The sequence below is a fragment of the Erythrolamprus reginae genome, chromosome 2 (assembly GCF_031021105.1).
Source record: "Erythrolamprus reginae isolate rEryReg1 chromosome 2, rEryReg1.hap1, whole genome shotgun sequence".
NCBI lineage: Eukaryota > Metazoa > Chordata > Lepidosauria > Squamata > Dipsadidae > Erythrolamprus > Erythrolamprus reginae.
Window position 1 is genome coordinate 228,544,556 of NC_091951.1, and position 21,818 is coordinate 228,566,373.

Genomic DNA, 21,818 nt, shown 5'->3' on the forward strand with positions numbered 1-21,818 from the left:
TGTCTTTATGGAAATACCATTCACAATATAGTCACAGTTAAATTAAAAGGGTAGATTCTGTGCTAAGAATTACAGTGAACAGAACTGAAACTAAAATCCAGTATCTTCATTTGATGTGGCTACATTTGAAATACGGTCTGTGTTCCTGATTACCCTATTTCAAAAATTCTGATTACATCTCTCCTTTAGAAGAAAACTAAGAAGGATCAAGAGTTTCTCTTTGAAGAAACAGCAACATATTTCAGACTTTTGTTCACTCTTTGAAAATATTTATTGTTTTTACAAAAAAGTCAAGGTGGTGAACATATCCAACATGCTTTCCCCTCTCCTGTTTTCCCCACAACAACAACCCTGTAAGGTGAATTGGGCTGAAAGAGAGTGACATATATATTATAAAATTATGAATGGGTAATAAAATCAAGTCAGATGAAAGAAGGTATCGCTAGCATCCTTGGTCAGCTTCAGCACATTATTTTATCTCCTAGTTAGGGCTTTAAAACAACTTTATTCAGAGAGAGTAACAATGAAAGAGCTTGCAAGCTGGGAACATTGTTAGCACTTGGTTAGGGCTGGAAACAAATATTCAGAGCAAGTAGAGCAATAGAAAAACTACAAAGACAGGAATTGGAAAACATTCTTGACAGAGAGTAACAATGAAAGAGCTTGCAAGCAGGTAAGAGCTAGGAACATACATATATTAGGTGTAGTTAGCACCTAATTAGGTCTGGAAAGGAACATTTGGAGCAAGTTAGAGCAATGAAAAAAAGCCTGCAAAGACTTAGGGCTTGGAAAACATTCTTCACAAAGAATGTTTCGCTAAACCAGGCAGGGTGGAGCCAGCTTGTGACACATCCGGCCCGCGGCCCATGAGTATCATGATGATAAATACAAATGGTGTGCATCTTTGTGCTGCTGCCATCTTGGTTTTATTGGATTCTCCTGCAGATGCCTTTGCATGTTAAATATGGAAGAGCCACTCAATTTTGTACACTCTTGTGCAGAACTTTCTGCAGACATGAATGACTCAGATCCAACTGATGTAGCAGCAATGTAATGGTTTATCTTTTTATTTGATGGAAGATGTCAAATTGCTTCATTTGTTGACTGCTTTATTTTCATTTGTATTGGTTTAGTTCTTTGTTGTTTTTGATAAAGTTTCTTAAAGTGATCCAGGTTTCCAAGCAAGATATATACTGCATACATAGAAGTCATTACACACACACACACACACACACACACACACACTGATGTAATTACGTCTATGTAATGCTACATGACGCAAATTGAACATGCCTTTTTTTGCTAGCAGCACCAAGTATTATATCTTTATAGTCAGTTCATGTTCAACTGAGCAAAACACCCATAACCAATTACTGTCCACTTCATAGATGTCATTGATAATTTTTCTTCCTATTTAAATTATGTAAACATTTACAAAACTGTATTGCACCTCTAATAATGCTAGAGAAATATCTGTTTATCACATCAAGGATGTAACGGATGCTCTGCATAGGGGAAATAAAACATTTTTTTACAAAAAACACGATCGCCTCACCTTATCTGGAAGGCATAACAATGATGAATTGTGGCGGCAGAATTGAAGGATATAAAACATGCCCCCTGTACAGAGTTACCCTGTATTTGTCTGTGACCTTTATTGTTATAGCTGTAATATTATAATCGCTCACTGTGTTGGTAATTAGTTGGCCAACTGCAGTGTGGTTTTGAATTCATCTTGGAGGAGGAAATTTCATTTTCATGTCAGCTGCAAAAGAAAGGGGTGAGGTGAGGAACTGGCTGAGGGAACAGTGGAGAACTGGGCTGCATCTTCTGGGAACATCTGAACCCCAAGTGACGGAGGCCTGAGGTTCCACCAGCATTTTCACCCGTATTTTGTACCTCTTGTCATTTCTGAATATATTTCATGTTCAGCTAGGCTTTTAAATGTTAAACATGCAGTGAAGATAGAACATTTCATGCCTCTCTCATAATTGCATGTACAGCTTATCTGTGGGGTAAGAAAAGATCAACTTAGCAGGGATTTCTGACTTTCCCTTCTCCCTGTTTGGCTTCAGGCCCACCCACCTACCCAATGAGTTCAAAAATAGACAGCGGCTTGATCCCTGTGGGAGGGTTGGCTCTGTGAGGCTGGGAATGAGATGACACAATACGTTTAATGAGACTGCTAGTGACTTTAAGCCATTGACCTATGGCGCAGGAACTAAGTAACTTTTTTCTTTCAGCTGCTGGTTGCCATTTCTCTAATCAGTCTCTTCTGTGCTGTATTTCCAGCAAGGAGTTTCCTCTGTAGTTTATTTTCTGACAATAATGATCATTCCCCATCAATCCCAGCAGATATGATCCTTCCTTATTGTATTATTGTATTGTATTATTGTATTGTTGTAAGCAGCCCTGAGTCCCATGGGATTGGGCGGCATATAAATCAAATAAAATTAAATTCCTGATTGAAGATCTTACCTGGTAACTGAGTAGAGTATCCCACTGATTGGTTAGTGCTGGTACTTTCTGGCAAGAATGAAGAATGAGTACTTAACAATCTCTTAACTGTTCTGCTCTGTTTTTAGAATCATAGGAACACTGTATTACATTAACTGACCAGCTCAAAAAATAAAACAACAAATTGTGACACAGCAAATAACAAACACAGCAAAATGCAATAATTATGAAACCCATGAGGTCAAACAAGAGAGAGAGTGGGGTGGGGAGAGAGAGATTCTCAAGCAATGCAACACTGTCAGAGTTTAAAAGATGGTTTGTGATAATTATGATGGACTGAGAATGCTATTTAAGAACGTAATGGTTGGTGAAATGACCAACTATTGTATTCTTCAGGATCAATTTATTCTCTTGAATGTGAGCCAGAATTTGAAATTTGATTTTCATTGCGAAGGCTGGCCCTCTTCAAGTGGCTTATGTCGATAGTAACATTGCTTTTTGCCATATATACCTAGGAAATTCACATTCCTTTGGATTTTTACAAACAGTAAGGGGTGAAGCATCTTTTATACTATAACTTAAAATTATATGATTATGAAAATATGATTATGGAACCCCACCAGACAATGTCTTAATGTTTAAGTCTCCAGATCTCCCAGGCATTCCTTAGTTTTTAAATACGAAATAGTCCCCTCCACTATATAAAAGGAGGCAGTGCATATACTGATAATGAACACTCATCTCATGTGGGCTATGCAAATTTCAAGGGTAAGTTTATGCTTACAAGTCCCCTGCTCTCAATAGTCAATGCTCCACTGAGTTATATAGTATTCTTTGATATAAACAGAGTGCAGTGGGGCGAAAATCCGCTCTTTGCTCAGAGTTCTCTTTTAAAAGTGAAGTTCTTTGAAAAGCTAGATCCATAAGTGATCTCAGTAGGTTAGTTAGTTAAGGTGGATCTATTCTCTCTTTTAATGCTCCTTTCATATCCACTCTTCATATTGATTCACTTTTGTTTTTATCTGCTCCTTTGCTATGTGTAAAGATTTAGTAGCAAAGGTACTCCCTTTATTAGCTACCTTGCAGCAGTGCCAAGATATAAAATGTAAAGCTAATAAGTGAAACAAATGAAAAGTAGATCCAATTTGCTGTTCAAGATACAAGGGTGTGTCCTAGCTCCAAGGACCCAGAAGGACATTATGCAAAATCATTGTTCATTTTGGCCCGAGTCTCATTTCTCACTTGTGGGCTTTGGTTTTTTCCCCCCAGATCCGCTGGCTCCCTCCCTCAGAGGCTACTTCTCAGGGCTGGAAGTCCCGTCAATTCTGCTGAATCCTGTGTGAGTAGAGCACAAGTACCATTCACCTGATCACCAGTGGGAGTGCAAGGGTTGTGGCTTCTGTTTTGTGGTGTGTGGAGGATGAATGTCTGAACTTGCGATTACTCTCACCTTTGCAGCTGTTTCCCGTCTCCATATATCTTCTCGCTGAAAAAAATTACCCTTTGACAAGGAAGGAGAACTGTCTTACACAATTTGGATGGGACAGATTTGTTGTGCTATGACATTATTTTAATAATAATAATAATAATTAATAATAATCAGCATACACCAGAGTTGTCCTAATTATTAAGAGAAACTGGATTGGGACAGAGTGAGGATTGAAAAATCATGGGTTCAAATGCATCTCTTCAAGTCCAAGACCAACACCTTAACCATTGACTTAAATTAAATGAATTGGCAGAAATTAGAAATTGTAATGCCTTTGAAATGGCATATGTAAGAAAAAACATTTCTGTACATTTTTTCTCATAATTCAAAAAGGGGGAGAACATGGCTAAACCTTATTTTAACATGATGTTATTAATCAGTTAAAAATGGTGACAGTAATAAAAATAAATAAGTTATAAAATTTATCATGTAGGCTAGTGGGTATTTTTGGAATGTTAAATCTGATGATGTCAGATACCACAACAAAAGACAAAATATGTTGCTTTCCATAGTTGCCCACCTTGCCTGCGATGGGAGCTTTTCAAGGAGAGTCTTTTGCAAAGATTGCATTCCAACATGAGGACTTCAAAGATGTTTTCATCTCTCTTGTAATTACTTATTCCCCCATTCTTTAAGGGATGTAAATAATCCCTTCCCTGTATGTATGCGACCCCTGTAATATGGGTCATTTTACTCACCTCGGAAGACTGTCGACCTTGACTCAGTGAGAATCGAACTGTTGGCAGTTGGCAGAATTAGCCTGCAATATTGCATTCTAACCGCTGTGCTACCATGGCTCTTAGCTGAGTGTCAGAATACACAAGTGATATATCCCTACAAGGTCAAGGGTTCATGCACAAACTACAAAAAACTCCAGCTGCCCTCTAGATAAAAAGAACCGGAGCAGCCTCTCTGACTTTTGCAGCTTTTTGTTTCTGAGGATTAATTCTCCAGTTATCTTTCTCTATTTTTAAATTATTTTTTAGCCAAATAAAACAAATCTGCTGGGGGGTTTTTAAACAACAATAACAAAAAATAAAACTTCACTGGCTGCACTTCAAGTTTGGAAAGCTGTAAATCAAGGGTCCTTGATTTAGTCACAAGACTATTGAAGGACAGAGGCAAGCTGAATTCAGTTCTGTAAATAAAATGGGACAATTTAAGAATGCAAAGCAGTAGGGCTGCCTTAATGAGCAAAAAGGAGGAGAAACTGCTTGCCTCAATTAGGCAGTGGTCGAAACTCAGTCCTCCCCCCTCCTTTGGAGTTGTATTTCTCAGATTCTCCTTGAGAGATTCTTTCTGCATGCCATGTCACCTTCCCTGAAGCCAGGGGTTGGCTGCTGCCCAGACGGGGGACGGGGATGCAGTGGGGTAGAGAAAATGGAGCTCCAACCCAGAGCACCCAATTTGCACTGAAAGATGTTGAAAGAAAATGCAGGGAGTCTTCCATAAGCCACACCCACAGTGTGGTAGTAAAACTTTTGGTAGCCCTTCACTGCCTGAAGCCCTGTGGATTTGGGAATTTATGCCTGTTCTCATTCCAGCCCTGGGAACTGAAACTATTAAGGCTTCATTATCTCGTGGTGTAGCCTGGTAGAACTCCAAAGTGGATCGGTTGCTTTTCTTGGATCTTTTGATGACAGAAGAAATATGACAGCATACAAGCTGTTGTTCAGGAAAAGGTATAGATGTTGCCACTTGTGATGTCAGATACACAGTTGTGACAGTTGCAGAGAATGGTTTTGGAGTTGAAAGAAGAGGGAGGTGTCAGCATGTTCAGAGGAATACACCAGATTTACAGGGATGGCAACATAATTAGGTTAAAAGAAAAAACTCCTAATGAGCAAAACAGCTCTTAACCACAATAAAATAGAACTAAACATGAGCAGTAGGATAAGATGCTGTCTTCAGGAATGGCTGCATGTGAGAATATAATGTGGTGTACAATATTCTGAAAAGAATCTTGGCACTTTGGTGGAATTTTAAAAGTGTTTTGATGGGAATCATATACTGTGCTGTCAAAATATGGTTTCTTGCTTGTGGTTTAGTGTGTTGTATAAATCCAGCTATGACTTAATATACATTTAAATCCTAATTGTGGGTTATTGAGCCATGACTTAGCATGACATATCAACAGTCTTTGTTGCAAATCCCAGGTAGGCAATGTTATCCATTTGTCCCTCACATAGGAACAGTTTCAGATTCTATGGGACAATCTCAAAACCACAACACCTGAGCATTTCCTATTCTTATACATGTAAAACATTTGAGAAGGTGGCTGGTTTTGGATTATGTGACAAAGTAACTGTTGGCTGGGGATCTGGCAGTTGAAGGCCAATATTCCGGATATACTTGCAGATGGTTTTGAAGAAGCTTTGTGATGGTCAGTGGCAGTCTATTGAGCATCATACAGTTCAAGTGAGTTCTCTTCACGCTCAGCTTATGAACACCCAACAGGAGAAAAGTCTTTGCTGGAAATTCACTACTTAGCCTTTTAGTTTGCCAAGTTTTTTTTATCATGTATCAGAACAAGTTCATCTTCATGTCTAAATTTTCATCATTGTTGGTCTAATTCCAGTAACCTTTCCTCCTTCCGCCAAATCTATGCAGCTTACTCTTGTCACGTTTGAAAATCACATTGCAGCTTCATTCGACAGAATATGATTTGCACTGGCGTTCCCTTTGCAAACTCAGTCAATGTATTTTTTTCCTAATATAGCAACTTTCTTTTCCCAAGCCTAATAATTTAATCATCAATGACTAAATGAGAATTGGCTGGTGTTTTTAAGTACAGATACTATGAGCGCAGCAGTGAGTTATTTTCATACTAGCATATTTGTGCATGAGAGGCAGAGATGTAAAAATAAGATTGGAGGACTCGCAGATTTTTCTCTCCAAAACATTATGCAAACATAACCATATTTGGGAACAATTCCCTAAGTTATTGCAATAGCAAAACCACAGAACATCTGTATGTAAAGTTCATCTTCCATAACGCGTATGAATTGTGAGGCATCAAAAAAAGAACTAGGCTCTTTTAAAGAAAAATCAAGACCATAAAATGTTTATTTCATACACTAAAAATACACCTGCTGGCAAAGCAGCCTAGCAATGGAAAATGGCTACATGGACCGATCCATGTAGCCATGAGCAAATACTTCCAAGTTCATTGTTCTTGCTGGCTTAGACCATTTTAAGGCAGACATCTTTGGACTCCACACATCCAACTTTTGCTGATAAGAAAGCAGCCTTTTACTGATTTCAGTATCTACCTTTGAGCAAGCAATTATTTCTTATCCTAGCATGTATTGTGCGGATAACAGAGGTTTATTTTTTTGATCCAATTTCACAGTTGGACAAAACGATGGGCAGCATATATTGTTGGCTAATCATTATAAAATCAAGCTAAATATTAGCATTTTCACTTATTTTTAACAGGATTAGAGTTTTCATTTTGCAAACAGATACCATGTAATTATAATTAATCGCTTAGTAGATTCTCCAAATTGTTTCAATTGCTAAAAATCATACATAAACAGGAATACATTTCTTTAGATAGCTCACATTTTTGTGACTCAGTGTGACATTTAGCAAGTTATCATTTCCTAGTCTTGAAGAGGATAGATGTACCAATTCTTTAAGATCTTCCTCTATTGCTCCAAATAAAATGGCCTACCTCCCATGGATAGAAAAGGGTTTTGTCATTCAAGTGTTGGGAAACAGGATTATAGACTTTGTGTCTTTGGAAGATCAGTTAAGATGATACTCAAGAGTTTTTAGGGGGGGCCTCAGTAGTGGATTTCAATTACCTTTGCTACTGGTTTGTTATTGGGAGTGTGCGCATGTGCAGAAATGTCTGGGTGGGTGGGCGGAGCCTCCTGCCACCACCAGTTCGCCTGATCTGGGATGGACTGGCAGCTACCCACCACTGGGTGGCATTCAAAATTGCAGTTTTCTTGCAAAGATTTTTAAGAAGTGATTTGCCCTTGTCCATTTCCTAGGACTGAGAGAGGGAAACTGGCCCAATTGGCTTTCTGCCTATGGCACTGGAATTCCGGTCTCCCAGTTTCTTGCCTGATGCCTCAACCATTACAGAGAATTGGTTTTATCATGTATTGGTAACACTGAAATAAAATATAGTCAATAAGAGAAAATAAATTTTAAAACAGTACTTCTGCACCTAAGAACATGAACCCAATACACAAAGTTTGCAGAGTAATTTCTATTCCAGATATTTGTACTATTTGTACCACAATTGTGTATTGTAATTCAGTTGGCTTCAGATTAATAAATAACATAATTGTTCATTGTCGCTTGGGTATATAGATCTATTATCTACACCCTGTATTTTAGCAGGAAAAATTGTGTTCACGATCCTGTGTAAAAGTGACAATGTTCAGGCTCTTTTCTAAGCTGAAGCGTATTTGACTTTTAAGAGATTGTGGAAGACAGAGATCTTTTTTGAGTGGCCTGAGGCAATTTGTTCTCATATGGTCTCCATTTTTAGGAATAAGATTGGCAGATAATCAAGGGGAGAAAAGAGAAATGTGTAGCAAATACTAATTAGTGATACTTATAAATTCAGCATATAATAAATGGGGTTTCTGATGACACATTTATCTCTGCTTTAGGTATCAGGTGTGTGATGGCGGCTACACTCGGTCTTGTGGGTATTAATGCATTCCTCCAAAGTCGCTACTGATGTCTTACCTTCATCTTCCAAATTGCAGTGTGGTCGGTAAGTCAACATCTACTGCAATCATAAAAGCACACTATATTTTGAATGAATCAAAAATCTTATAATACTTATGTTGGAAATAGGCTTTTACACTAATACAGTATGTAGCTTTAGATGACTTTGTTTCATAAATAAGTGGGCAGATATTTTTTTACTCAATTGTTTATGTAGGTTCTTTTTGTGTAGTTTTAGGGCTTATATGGAGAACAGATTGTGATTTATGTGATATTTATGCAGAAACAATTGAAAATTCAAAGGAGTTCACAAACTTTCAAAGCACCGTTTTTTTCTACCAGCAATACTAAGGTTCAATAAGGTTGTTATTGTTATTTTGCTATTATTCTTTACACATTAAAGAGTTACACATTATAGTCCTAGACTGTGGCTTAATTTACTACATTCTCATGGCAAGTACTCCAGCAGTTTAATATGGAAGTATAAACCACCTTCTTACCTCCATCCAATATCCAGTCCGTCATTATCTCTTCCCATTTTGGCATCCACTACTATATATCTCAGAGTATAAGATGCATCGGAGTATAAGACCCACCTTAGTTTTGGATCAGGAAAACAAGGGAAAAAATTCTGTCTCTGCCTTCCAGCAAACAGCACACAGTACAGATGATATATACAGTTTGCTCTGTATTTCTGTGCATATGTGCTTGACCCATAGAAATAGCAAAGAATTGGAGAAATATACATTATGGCAGTACAGTATATTAATGCCCAAAAGTTTTCTTAAGTGGTCACACTAACTCCTCCCAATTATTTAAATAGCTGATAATGAGCTGCTTGGCTTAACAGGCTCTGTTCTGTTTGCTGCAAGAAGGTTAATTGCTGGGAGGCAGAGACGAAAGGGTGGCTGGGTGGGGGCTACATTCGGTGTATGCACTCAAGTTTTCACCCTCTTTTGGGGGGTAAAAAGGTGTGTCTTATACTCCACAAAATATGGCAGGTTCTAATTGTCATTCTCTGAATTTCCCTTTAACAATGCCCTCCAGGTTTGGGAAGATGGTTCTCAGCTTTCTGGCCATTTGGGAGCTTTGATTGTGTTGTTGTTTCCTCACAAGCATGTCTTTTCTTTTCTTTTTGCAGGCTTAAAAAAAACCTCACATCAAGCGTGGATTCCTTCAAGACTTTGCCACAGCCTCTATCACACATCTTCTTAAAAATAAAATAGAAAGTATTGAACAATAATGGTAATGATAAAATGCCAAATCCAGTCTAAACATCTGGTTGATTATGTGATGAACCATAATAATAATATGTTCCTCTTCTACATTGTATAAAAGTTTGAGAGTTTAAATTCTATAAGCATGAATTTGTTTGAAAAAATTATTTTCAAGCAGAGCAGCAAAGAGAATAACTATTTTTTATACCAAGCGTTTTAAGTAAAAGGACTATACCTTGGGTAGAAGAACTGATTACTGTATATGTTTGATTTTTAAATATGTATAATCTCCTTTTCCTACCCTTTTAAGATGCATGTTCAAGGCATGTTTTTAAATCTGGTTCAGATTTTTTTTTTAAAGTGTATTGTTTGAAATGCACAGACATTTTGGTTATCAGGTTTTGGAACCTGAGATGGTGTGTTTTAAATATATGAAGTGTATTCCTGTAGTAGTTATTTTCATGTTTTGCCTAATTGTGCCAAATTATATTGAGCAAGACAATCAGCAATATAATAGCTTTTTCATGATTGTAACAGTTGGTGTGCTGTACATTAGCGGTGCCTGATCGCTAGTTCCTGCTGTATTTTTTCTCTATAATTGGATACGCAATTGCGTGGGAAGAAGTAGTACACTGTAGAAAGTAGAATTTCTATTATGAATGAAAATGTGCAGTCGTAATGATGAACTTTTCTGCAATTGTGTCTATCATAGTATACTTTTCTTCAAACAAATATATCTCATGCAATTGTGTGTATTATTTGAAAAAAGAAAAAAAAACTTGGTTTTTTGAGAACCCATCCTGGATGACCAAGCTGCCTAGGAAGTTAGGTACTCTAAATCAAGTTTCTAACATCCATACCATCTACTTTTATAGCAACCTATACACTGAGTGTGTATCTTTGGAAGATAGTTTAGTTTTGTGATTTTATTCCAGATATAAAGTGAATTGGTTCTGGTCATTTATTGTTAATCATATTCTTGGGGAAGGTAAGAGGTGATTGGACCATTGATCCAGAAAACTGAACTTCAGTTGTTGATCCCAGCATCTCATGCCTGTGAAAAATGCCAAAGGTTATTGCTGAATCTGATTCTAATGAAATGGCCATCCTTGGGATATTTGGCTTGCCAGATAGTCTTGATTTTTGCCAGGGAATCTCAGCAGCAGGCATATGTAGTCAGCCCCAAATCTATGCACTGAGGCCAGATGGTGGTTTTTGAGGTGGCAGCAGTAGCAACCACATATAAAGAATTGCCCTCATGGCCAGAACTCCCTGCTGGGGAGAAATCTTCAGGTGCCCACTTTTAAATAGCTATTCAACTTCACCTACTGTATGTCTGCGCTCTTGGGGGGGGAAAGAGGAGAATCTATTATCTACTCTTTTTTTCTCAAGAGCAGGTGTGACTCTCTAGGAACAGAGCAATACTGGGAATGATTTCAAGTGCAGCATGCCAAGGAAAAACTACTTCAAACTTTCCACTTTCTTGAAGGGATTTATCTTTAGGAGCTGGATAATAGCTGTAGCCATATGACATTACCCAGTCTAGGTAGACTTTTGTTCTACAATGGGACTCTGGGACATTGTGTGTGTTGAAAAAAGTGATTTGTTTTCTATTGAAGAGAACTCTCCCACAGATCAGCTTTAGCTCAGGTGTGACTCACAAACTCATCTGTAGCCAAGGGGTGCACCTCTTAAAGGCTAATGATGTGAATTACTGATTTTTTTAAAAAAAAATCTGCTTCCTGTTACCACCTTTATGTAGATATGTGGTCTGTTGAATAGGGCAGTGATGGTGAACCTATGGCACGGGTGCCACAGGTGGCACGCAGAGCCATATCTGCTGGCACGTGAGCCGTTGCCCTAGCTCAGCTCCAACATGCATGTGTGTGCCGGCCAGCTGGTTTTTGGCTCACACAGAGCCTCTGGGAGGGTGTTTTTGGCTTCTAGATCAATAATTCCCGTAAACTTGTTCTTCCCTCAATTGCTGAAGACTGCCAATGCCAGAAATCCCTGACTGTTCTCCCTCCAGCTGCTAGCCCAGAGATTTTACAATCGTGACAAGTCTGGCTCTGCTGGCCTGCTTAGTAGGGAAGCCAATAGGGTTAGTAGGATCAAATTTTCATGAAGCAGCTCCTCTGCCAGGATTATTATCACTTATCCTGAAATAAGATACATTATTTTGTAAGAAATATAAATTGTATGTCAAAATGTAAAAAGGCTTTAAGAATGCAAAATTGCAAGAGGGTTGCTTGGCTTGTTACTCATCTGGATGTGATGTACCTGCTACTCCTGAGAGTTTTACTCCAAACACATCAGAAGAGCCCCAAGTTGGAACTGAAAAATGCCCATTTTTAAGCAAATAGTATGGATCAATTGAATACATTTCAAATGTAACTGTAGATGGTTAAACAACCCTAAAAAGATTTGTGCTGGATTTTTGACTTGACTTTTCCCTACGGCCTTTTGCTGACAGTGACTGAATTATACAATGCTTCCAATTTGTCTATGATTTTTTTAAAAGGAAAAAAGTTGTTAAAGATACTTTTCTATTATAATTTTCTAAAAATAAAAGCGATTAATGAAATAAAAATATGGTCTGTGTTATCACGTCTGCTTATCTACTTAAGTACAGTGGTCCCTCGATTTTTGCGGGTTCGAACTTTGCGAAACGGCTATACCGCGGTTTTTCAAAAATATTAATAAAAAAATACTTTGCGGATTTCCCCCCGATACCACGGTTTTTCCTGCCCGATGACATCATACGCCATCGCCAAACTTTCGTCCGCCTTTAATAAATATTTTTTTAAATAAACTTTAATAAATAAACATGGTGACTAATAATCTACGTAAATGGTTGCTAAGGGAATGAGAAATTGCAGTTTAGGGGTTTAAAGTGTTACGGGAAGGCTTGTGATACTGTTCATAGCCAAAAATAGTCTATTTACTTTGGCATCTCTACTTCGCGGAAATTCGACTTTCGCGGGCGGTCTCGGAACGCACCCCCCGTGAAAATCGAGGGAACACTGTATATCCATTTGAGGAAATCAGAATCTGTGACAGTCATTTTAATATATTACCCCCAACCCAGTTTTCATTTAAACTTCCCTCAAACCTTCCCTCAATAGCAGCTACAAATCAGTGTTGGCACAGGTATCCTAAAGATTACCTCAGATTCTGAGACTCATGACAAGTATAGTTGCCACAAATCAAAGAACTCACTCTCAGATCTTGTTCTTAACCTCCTTCTCCCAAATTCTGACACCTATAGAAAAAAATCACAGAAAGCAAAACCATCAGGGAAAAAAAAACCCCAATCATCTCAAATAGAAGAGAGTTCAAATAGGAGAGACTAAGAAAAACCACGATCCCATCTTCAATTTAAAAAAGACTTCTCCCTTAAAGCACCTTCCCAAAGCTAAATACTCCAACCTATTGACCAGAGGTCTTCAAACTTGGCAACTTTAAGACTTGTGGATTTCAACTCCCAGAATTCTACAGCCAGCATAGAATTCTGAGAGTTGCAGTCCACAAGTCTTAAAGTTGCCAAGTTTGAAGACCTCTGCTATTGAGCATGGCAAAAAAAAATGGGTAGAAGCCTGGCCCCAAATCAACTGGAGAGGATTTGAAGAAGCTTCTTGAATGAGAAGCAAAACATTTGCAAGGGGGGGGGGGGGAAAGGCCAGTTGCCTTTTGAAAAAATACCTTTGGGACAACCATTACTTGAACGACTGAGAAGAACCGTTGAAACTTACCTGAATGGTCTTCTCGATGCACTGCGAGGAGAGTCCAACATGGGTGATACTTTAGCCTGATTGGTTAGGGACTGAGTTAAATTATAATATTAATTAGCTCCGCCCTGTAGTCACCCCCTTATAGCTCAGTCAATAAAAACGAAGGAGTAGTACAATTAACACAACTTTATTAACTCAACTTCAACAAAACACTGAGCCCCTGGGCCAAACGGCCGGGTTGGGTTTGGACTCTCCTCGCAGTGCATCGAGAAGACCGTTCAGGTAAGTTTCAACGGTTCTTCTCCAATGCACTGCTGCGGAGAGTCCAACATGGGATATACCCAAGATTATGATACTAGGGCGGGAGAAGGCTGGACCAGGGGCGTATGGGCATCACACACCCGCTGCAGCATTCGTCGGCCAAAGGCCGCCTCCATGGATCCAAAAGAGTCTAACTTATAATGTTTTATGAACGTATTCGGAGTGGCCCAAGTCGCAGCTCGGCAGATGTCCTCCAAGGGTGCCTGTGTGGACCACGCCGCCGAAGTAGCCGCACTCCTTGTAGAGTGGGCCTTGATGTTCCCAGGTACTGTCTTAGATCGTGAGGTGTAGGCTGTAACAATACAAGAGGTCACCCATCGACTAATTGATGTAGGAGATACCTTAGCTCCCATCGTAGATGTTGCGAAAGACACAAATAAGGCTTCCGTTCTACGGAAAACGGCTGTCCGACGAATATAGATTTTAAGCGCTCGACGTACGTCTATCTTGTGCCAGCGTAACTCCAGCGGATGGTTACCTCGTGCACAGAAGTCTGGCAACACAATATCTGTTGATCTATGGAAAAAGGAGTTGACCTTGGGCAGGAATGTCTGGTCTGGTCTTAAAACTACCGTATATACTCGAGTATAAGCCGACCCGAGTATAAGCCGAGGCACCAATTTTTGCCACAAAAACTGGGAAAACGTATTGACCCGAGTATAAGCCGAGGTTAGAAAATGCAGTGGCTACTGGTAACTTATAAAAATGGAAAACAATAAAATTACATTAATTGAGACATGTTTTAGAATATTTATTTTAAAGAAAACCAGTAAACTAGCTCTGTAAATTTAAAAGAGGGTAAACAAATTAACAATATTAACAATAAATTAAAAAGTAAAAAAAGTAGCTCGATCAGGAACAAAGCTAAAACCTAAGAGTTAAAATCCTTCAAAACTGGATTCCTTCTCATCATTAATTGGATTTACATTATTGTTCTGTTTTTATATATGCTGTGAGCCACCCTGAGTCCTTGGAGAGGGATTGCATACAAATCCAATTAAATAAATAAACAAACAAACAAACAAATAAATAAGTGTATCCAAAGAAGAGCTTCAGCATTAGCTGCTGTGAGGTTATCAGCATAGAAAACCAAATAGATAGATAGATAGATAGATAGATAGATAGATAGATAGATAGATAGATAGATAGATAGATAGATAGATAGATAGATAGATAGATAGAAAGATAGATAGACAGACAGACAGAAAAATAGATAGATAGATAGATAGATAGATAGAAATAGACAGATAGATAGATAGATAGATAGATAGATATAGATAGAAAGATAGACAGACAGACAGACAGACAGATAGAAAAATAGATAGATAGATAGATAGATAGATAGATAGATAGAAAGAAATAGATACAGATAGATAGATAGATAGATAGATAGATAGATAGATAGAAAGAAAAATAGATAGATAGAAAAATAGATAGATAGAAAGATAGAAAAATAGATAGATAGAAATAGATACAGATAGATAGATGATAGATAGATAGATAGATACAGATAGATATAGATAGAAAGATAGATAGACAGACAGACAGATAGAAAAATAGATAGATAGATAGATAGAAATAGATACAGATAGATAGATAGATAGATAGATAGAAAAATAGATAGATAGAAAAATAGATAGATAGAAAAATAGATAGATAGAAAAATAGATAGATAGAAAGATAGAAAAATAGATAGATAGAAATAGATAGATAGATAGATAGATAGAAATAGATACAGATAGATAGATAGATAGATAGATAGAAAAATAGATAGATAGAAAAATAGATAGATAGAAATAGATACAGATAGATAGATAGATAGATATAAATAGAAAGATAGATAGACAGACAGACAGATAGAAAAATAGATAGATAGATAGAAATAGATACAGATAGATAGATAGATAGATAGATAGATAGATAGAAAAATAGATAGATAGAAAAATAGATAGATAGAAAGATAGACAGATAGAAAAAGAATTCCTGTCTAGCTCTGCCTCATAACACATTATTAGATCCTATCCAAGCAAGGACAGCAACTACCACAAAATACCATTTTTTAAACAGTTTAAATCCTTTCAAAGGAGGGGGAGGAGAATCTGACAGCAGGGGGCCTTTTTAATCCGACTAAGGACAATGCAGACAGAGCAAAGAATAGTTACTCACCATTGCTATTTCCCCCTCTCGGTTGGAGCAAATGGCTGCCTCATTTGCTTGAGGCAGGGAGAGGAACTACAGCGTGCCAGAGGGGACAAAAGCTGGTGCCTCCTCGCTCTGGCTCAAGCAATGGCGCCCTCGTGTGGTGACTTTGTCAATGACCCGAGTATAAGCCGAGGCTGTGTTTTTCAGCCCATTTTTTGGGCTGAAAAACTCGGCTTATACTCGAGTATATACGGTACTCGATTGAGTTGGAATAGACAAAGGTCAGGCCTTACTGAAAGAGCCGCTAGGTCAGACACCCTCCTGGCCGATGTGATGGCCACCAGGAAGGCAGTCTTAAAGGACAAAAGACGGAGGGAAATATTACGGAGAGGTTCGAATGGGGGCGCCGTCAGGGTATCCAACACAAAGGAAAGATCCCATGATGGGAACCTGTGTATCGGCGGAGGCCGTATATTAGCTGCTCCCTTGAGAAAATCCCTCACCCACGGGTGATGAGCGATTGTTCTTCCCTCATCCAGCTTAATGATGGTTGATATAGCCGCCACCTGTCTACGCAGGGTGTTGGGCGCGAGACCTCTGTCTAGCCCGGTCTGCAGAAAGGATAGAACCTGCGCTACCGATGCTGATAGCGGGTCTGCTCCAGTGTCAACACAGAATTTGTGGAAAGCCGACCAAGTGGACTGATAGATCCTTGTCGTTGAAGGCCTACGAGCCGCTTGTATGGTGGAAATGACCGCTTGTGGAAGGGCTGCTGCTCTCAATCTGTCCCCCTCAAGCGCCACGCGGCAAGTTTCCACCACTGGGGATCCGGATGGTAAACTGATCCCTGGCTTAGTGAGACAAGGTTGATCGGGAGGCGCCATGGCGGTGTGATTGACAGATCCATTAAGTCCGCAAACCATGGGCGGTGTGGCCAATAAGGGGCGATGAATATCACCTCGGCCCTTTCTGCAATTATTTTGGCCACTGCTCGGTGGATGAGGCACATCGGCGGAAACGCATACAATAGGCCGCCCGGCCATGGGGTCCTGAGGGCATTGACTCCTTCGGCTCCCGGACACGGGAAACGAGAGAAAAGGCGACGCAGGTGTGTGTTTTCTGCGGTGGCAAATAGATCCACCAGTGGATTCCCATACCTCCTTGCCACCGCCTGAAATGCCTGTTCCCCCACGCGCCACTCTGCCGGTTGAAGGGTGGACCTGCTGAGCCAATCCGCCTGCACATTGTCCACCCCTGAAATGTGCTCTGCCCTGATTGAAAGCAAGTATGTTTCTGCCCAGGCGAATAGAGTATTCGTTTCTCGCATCAGTCTGGCTGACCTCGTCCCTCCCTGATGATTCAAGTGGGAGCGGGTCGCCACGTTGTCGGTGAGAATTAAGACATGAGCATTCTGACACTCCTCGAAGAACGCCTGAAGAGCTAGAAAAACTGCCCGTAATTCCAGAAGGTTGATATGACTGTCCTCTAGGTCTGGCATTGTCCACACTCCCTGAGCCACTTGTGTCTCTGAGTGAGCCCCCCAACCTCTGAGGCTCGCATCCGTGGTGATAACCACCTCCCTCTGCCTTAAGGGGGAGCCTCGAAGAAGCGCGGGTGAGCGCCACCATGGGAGCGACCTCCTGACGCTCCTTGGAATTGAGACCATACGCTGTGAGTGGCTTGATCGACTCCGTTGGTACGGGAGGAGGAACCACTGCAGGGGCCTGGTGTGGAATCTGGCCCAAGGGACGATGTCTATGCAGGAGACGAATGACCCTAGTATCTGAGATAGCAAGGCTAAGGTCACTCGCTCCTGATGGCAAAGAAAGTTTACCATGTCCCGAATCTTCATCTTGTGTTCGTCGGAAAGGAAGACCTCGCCCACTTGCGAATCTATCACCGCTCCCAGGTGTTGAAGCCGGGTCGTGGGAGTGAGATGACTCTTTGTAAAGTTGACTGTGAAGCCGTGGTCCTCCAAGGTCTGAATTGTCAACTGCAGGTCCGTTCGAGCACTCCCTGGAGTCCTGGACAGGATAATAATATCGTCCAGGTACGCCATCAGGCGTACCGAACTGGATCTTAGCGAAGCTGTCAGGATGTCCAGAAGTTTTGTGAACGTCCTGGGCGCCGATGACAACCCGAACGGCATTGCCCGGTACTGGTAATGACGGTCATTGACACAGAACCTGAGGAATTGCCGATATTCTGTGTGGACAGGTACATGCAGGTAGGCCTCTTTTAAGTCTATGGAGGTCATGTAATCTCCCCTCCTGATGCAAGAAAGAATCGTACGGAGCGAGTGCATTTTGAAGCGGACATAGCGGACATAAACATTGAGCTGCCTCAGGTTTAGGATAAGCCGGCAGCCCCCCGATGTCTTGGGTACCATGAATACCACTGAGTAGTATCCCTGCCCCCTCTGGTCGAAGGGAACTGGCTCTATGGCCCCTATGTCTTCCAGGTGTAGAATCTCCTGCTGCAAGAGGAGTCTCTTGTGGGGGCATGCAACCCAAGGGCATTGAACAAAACGATGGTGAGGCCAACAAAGGAAACTGAGCTTGAGGCCCTGAGAAACAGTGTTGAAGGCCCAAGGATCTGCGGTTGAATCCGCCCAGACCGAAGCGAATGCCTGAAGGCGGCTTCCGATAGGAACCCCAGTGGTGCAGTCACTTTTGACCACGGAATCCCTTTTGGTTCGCATTCCCAAAGGACTTTCGGGCCTGTTGATATTGGCGCCCTCGATTAACGTAGCCGCCTCTGTTGCTCCTGAACGTATTCTGGTTGAATCCTCCTAAATACGGCCTTGGATTTTGTGTGCCTGCCGTAGCAGGCTCTTGGCGAAATGGCTGCCTGCGGTAGTATGGCATTTGGCGACGATCAGCTCGTTTGGCTGATTTAGGCAGTACCTTCTTCTTGTCCTTATCCTCTATAAGGACTTTGTCCAAGGCCTGCCCAAAGAGCTCTGCGCCATGAAAAGGAGCCGAAGCTAGCCGCCACTTAGACTTTGCGTCCGCCTGCCAAGAACGCAACCATAATAACCTCCTGGAGGACAATGTGGCTGCCATTGCCCGTGAAGCAAATTTGGTTGCCGTCAAGGTAGCGTCCGCCGAGAACTCAGAGGCCAGAAGAAGCTTGCCTATATCCTGGCGAAGGCGCCCTTCTTACGGTCCTACTCTGGACTGCATCTCCTGCAGCCAGAGGATACAAGCCCTGTTGAAAAATGAAGCAGATAGCGAAGCTCTTAAGGCCCACGAAGCCATCTAATGGGTCTTCTTTATGAGTGTTTCGGCCCTTTTGTCGTCAGGCTTGAGGCCCTCTGCAAGTTCCGACGGAACCAATGCACTAGAAACTAAACTGGCCACCGGTTGGTCAATTGTGGGAAAAGCCAGCACGTCCTCAATTTCAGGGTCGAAGGTGTACATCTTCCTGTCCAACATTGAGGGACCCTGAGCTGCCGCCGGTTGCTGCCACGGTCGCTTGATATTGTCCAAGAATATCTGCGATGATGGAATGTGGCATGACTCAGGTTGCGGCTCTGTAAATAGACGCACTGCCGGTTGGGGGCCAGCTCCTGTTTCAACCGGTTTGGATGCTGCAGATAAGGCGGCCACCTGCTTAGCTTTCCTTAAGCGGATTTCGAACAATGCCGGTTTGAAGAGCATTGCTGAGGCAGGTTGATCAGGAGGGGGCCCCTCATCCTCTGACAGCTCACACTCATGATCTGATTCCTCCTCTTCCTCATCCATTTCAGAATCAAGTGGGAAGGAAGAAGCCGGTGGAACTGACCAGAAATCCCTTCTGGGCGGCTTTGCTTGCTGCACCGCTGGTTTCTGGGGCCCCACAGCCATGCCCTGAGTATAGGCGCAAGTTAGCATTTCCTGCAAGGCAGGTGGCATAGACTGCCAGATTTCGTTAACCCTGAGCCCAGCTGCCGATGGGGTAAAAGATGCAGATGGCAAGGAAGTTGCATATGCTGGCTGAGGCGGTTGGAATATGTAGCCTGCTGGCCCCCATGCCTGTGACTGTGGAAAATCCGGCCTATGAGGTGCTTCATTGGGCTGGCTCGTAGACTGTCTGCCTGGTGATAGTTCTATGCTATGCACCGATGGCTCAGAACCCCTTTGTATGCCTGGGGAGCAACCAGGCAGCCATTGTTGTAATTGTGGCAGTATTGGGGTTGTGGCTTGAGGAGGAGGCGAGGGAACCAGCGAGGCCTGCCTTTGGGCGGCCTCCAGCTGCGCCTCCAAAGTTTTAATCCTCCTTTCTGCTTCCTTCAATGATGAAGAGGAGGCCTTGGATCTGCTCTTGGAGGAGGTAGGCTTTGAGCCTAATTTAGGAGCCTCCTCTCTGACAGCTGCTGCCTCAGCCGGGGCACTGGCTGCTTGATCTGTCATTTTAACCAGATAACTCACAGTTGAAAAGATCAATTGATTGTTCTAAACGATCGCTCGTGACTGCTATTTAGTGCACCGATCGCGTCTCCACAATCCACAAAATGGCGCTATGTGGATTGAAATGGGCATGACCCCTCCGAGCAAACAACTTCCGACTAGCCCAAAATGGCGTGCGACGTTGAAGAGCGGGAAAATTTGGCGGGCGCCCCTCCTACCCTGGATCTGTATTTTAACCGTTGGCTAATAAGAGGGGGAGGGGGGGCAACCCGAACGTAGCTCAGAGGCGCTAAAATAGCCTCCCCGCTCGATTCTTCCACTCGCTTTGCAAGATCGCTTTCTCGATAGCGATCAGCTGGGAGTCGGCCTTTTAACGCGCCGCCGCCGAAATCGGCGATCTTCCGCAGCGCGAGCAAGCATTGCCTCCGGCAAAGGCTTCAACTCCCTGTGGTGAGCTTGACTCAGAACAGAGTAGGGAGGGGGGGGTGCCGCTGAGGCAACTGTACCTTCACCCCTCCAAGCTCACTGAGGTTTAGCCACGGAGGCTAGGGACCTCAGCGCAATAAAACGGCTCAGGATCCAACCACTAGGCAAGAAGAGGGGTCTGGCCACGGAAGTCAGGGACCCTGCCTAGGGAGAGCCGTACCCCTGAGCTGATCCCACGGGGGGAACGAGCTCTGAGGAGGTAAGTAGGTGCAGGTTATACCCTCGGGGGGTAGGCACCTGATTCTGGATATCCTTTCTGTTTCTGTAAAAGAAAGAGATAGGGAGAAAAAACCACATTAATTAGTATTCATTTATTCAATAACTAAAACATGTAAACAATTATAAAACACTTCAATCAATTTCAAACTGAAGAGAAGAAAACTCAAGTCCCTATTTCTACGACTGAGTTTTTTAAACTGAGCTATAAGGGGGTGACTACAGGGCGGAGCTAATTAATATTATAATTTAACTCAGTCCCTAACCAATCAGGCTGAAGTATCACCCATGTTGGACTCTCCGCAGCAGTGCATTGGAGAATCTAGAGACATACAACTGAAGAGAATCCACTATATTAATTCCCAAACTTGCCACTTGTAATGAGTCACTGATTTCCTGCGCCCAACAAGGTGAAAAACACAAGCTTATATAAAATGTTAAATGCAGCATGGGCGTGCATATGCACTGAAGAAGATCCACAATATAAGAAAAATTGTTTTACAACTGATAACAAATGAGAATGACTACATATGGCATCCTTCATGGTGTGAAATCATTACAGACACATTCTTAGAAAGAGCAAATCGTACCTTTGACATGGAACTGAGCTAGAACCTGTTCTTCCAACAGACTGGTCCTGCATTTATTATGGAAGAGACATGGCATGGATCCTCGA

The 21,818-nt window shown here is 41.6% G+C and overlaps 1 protein-coding gene across 5 annotated transcripts in view; it reads left to right on the forward strand.

Moving 5' to 3' along the window:
• Positions 1–12,445, forward strand: part of RBPMS (RNA binding protein, mRNA processing factor) — a 121,805-nt gene extending 109,360 nt beyond the window's left edge. For 2 of the 5 annotated variants that reach the window (XR_011558263.1, XR_011558264.1), the window contains 3 exons: positions 3,727–3,796; positions 8,578–8,684; positions 9,780–12,445. Coding sequence is in view for 3 of the 5 variants with exons in the window: in XM_070742175.1 (XP_070598276.1) it covers positions 3,727–3,796; positions 3,916–3,964 (119 nt within the window). In the remaining 2 variants the exon portion in view is untranslated. Of the gene's footprint in view, positions 1–3,726; positions 3,797–3,915; positions 4,014–8,577; positions 8,686–9,779 lie in introns of those variants that run through there. The other 3 variants (XM_070742176.1, XM_070742175.1, XM_070742174.1) reach the window with 3 other exon arrangements.
• The last annotated feature ends 9,373 nt before the right edge of the window (positions 12,446–21,818 follow it).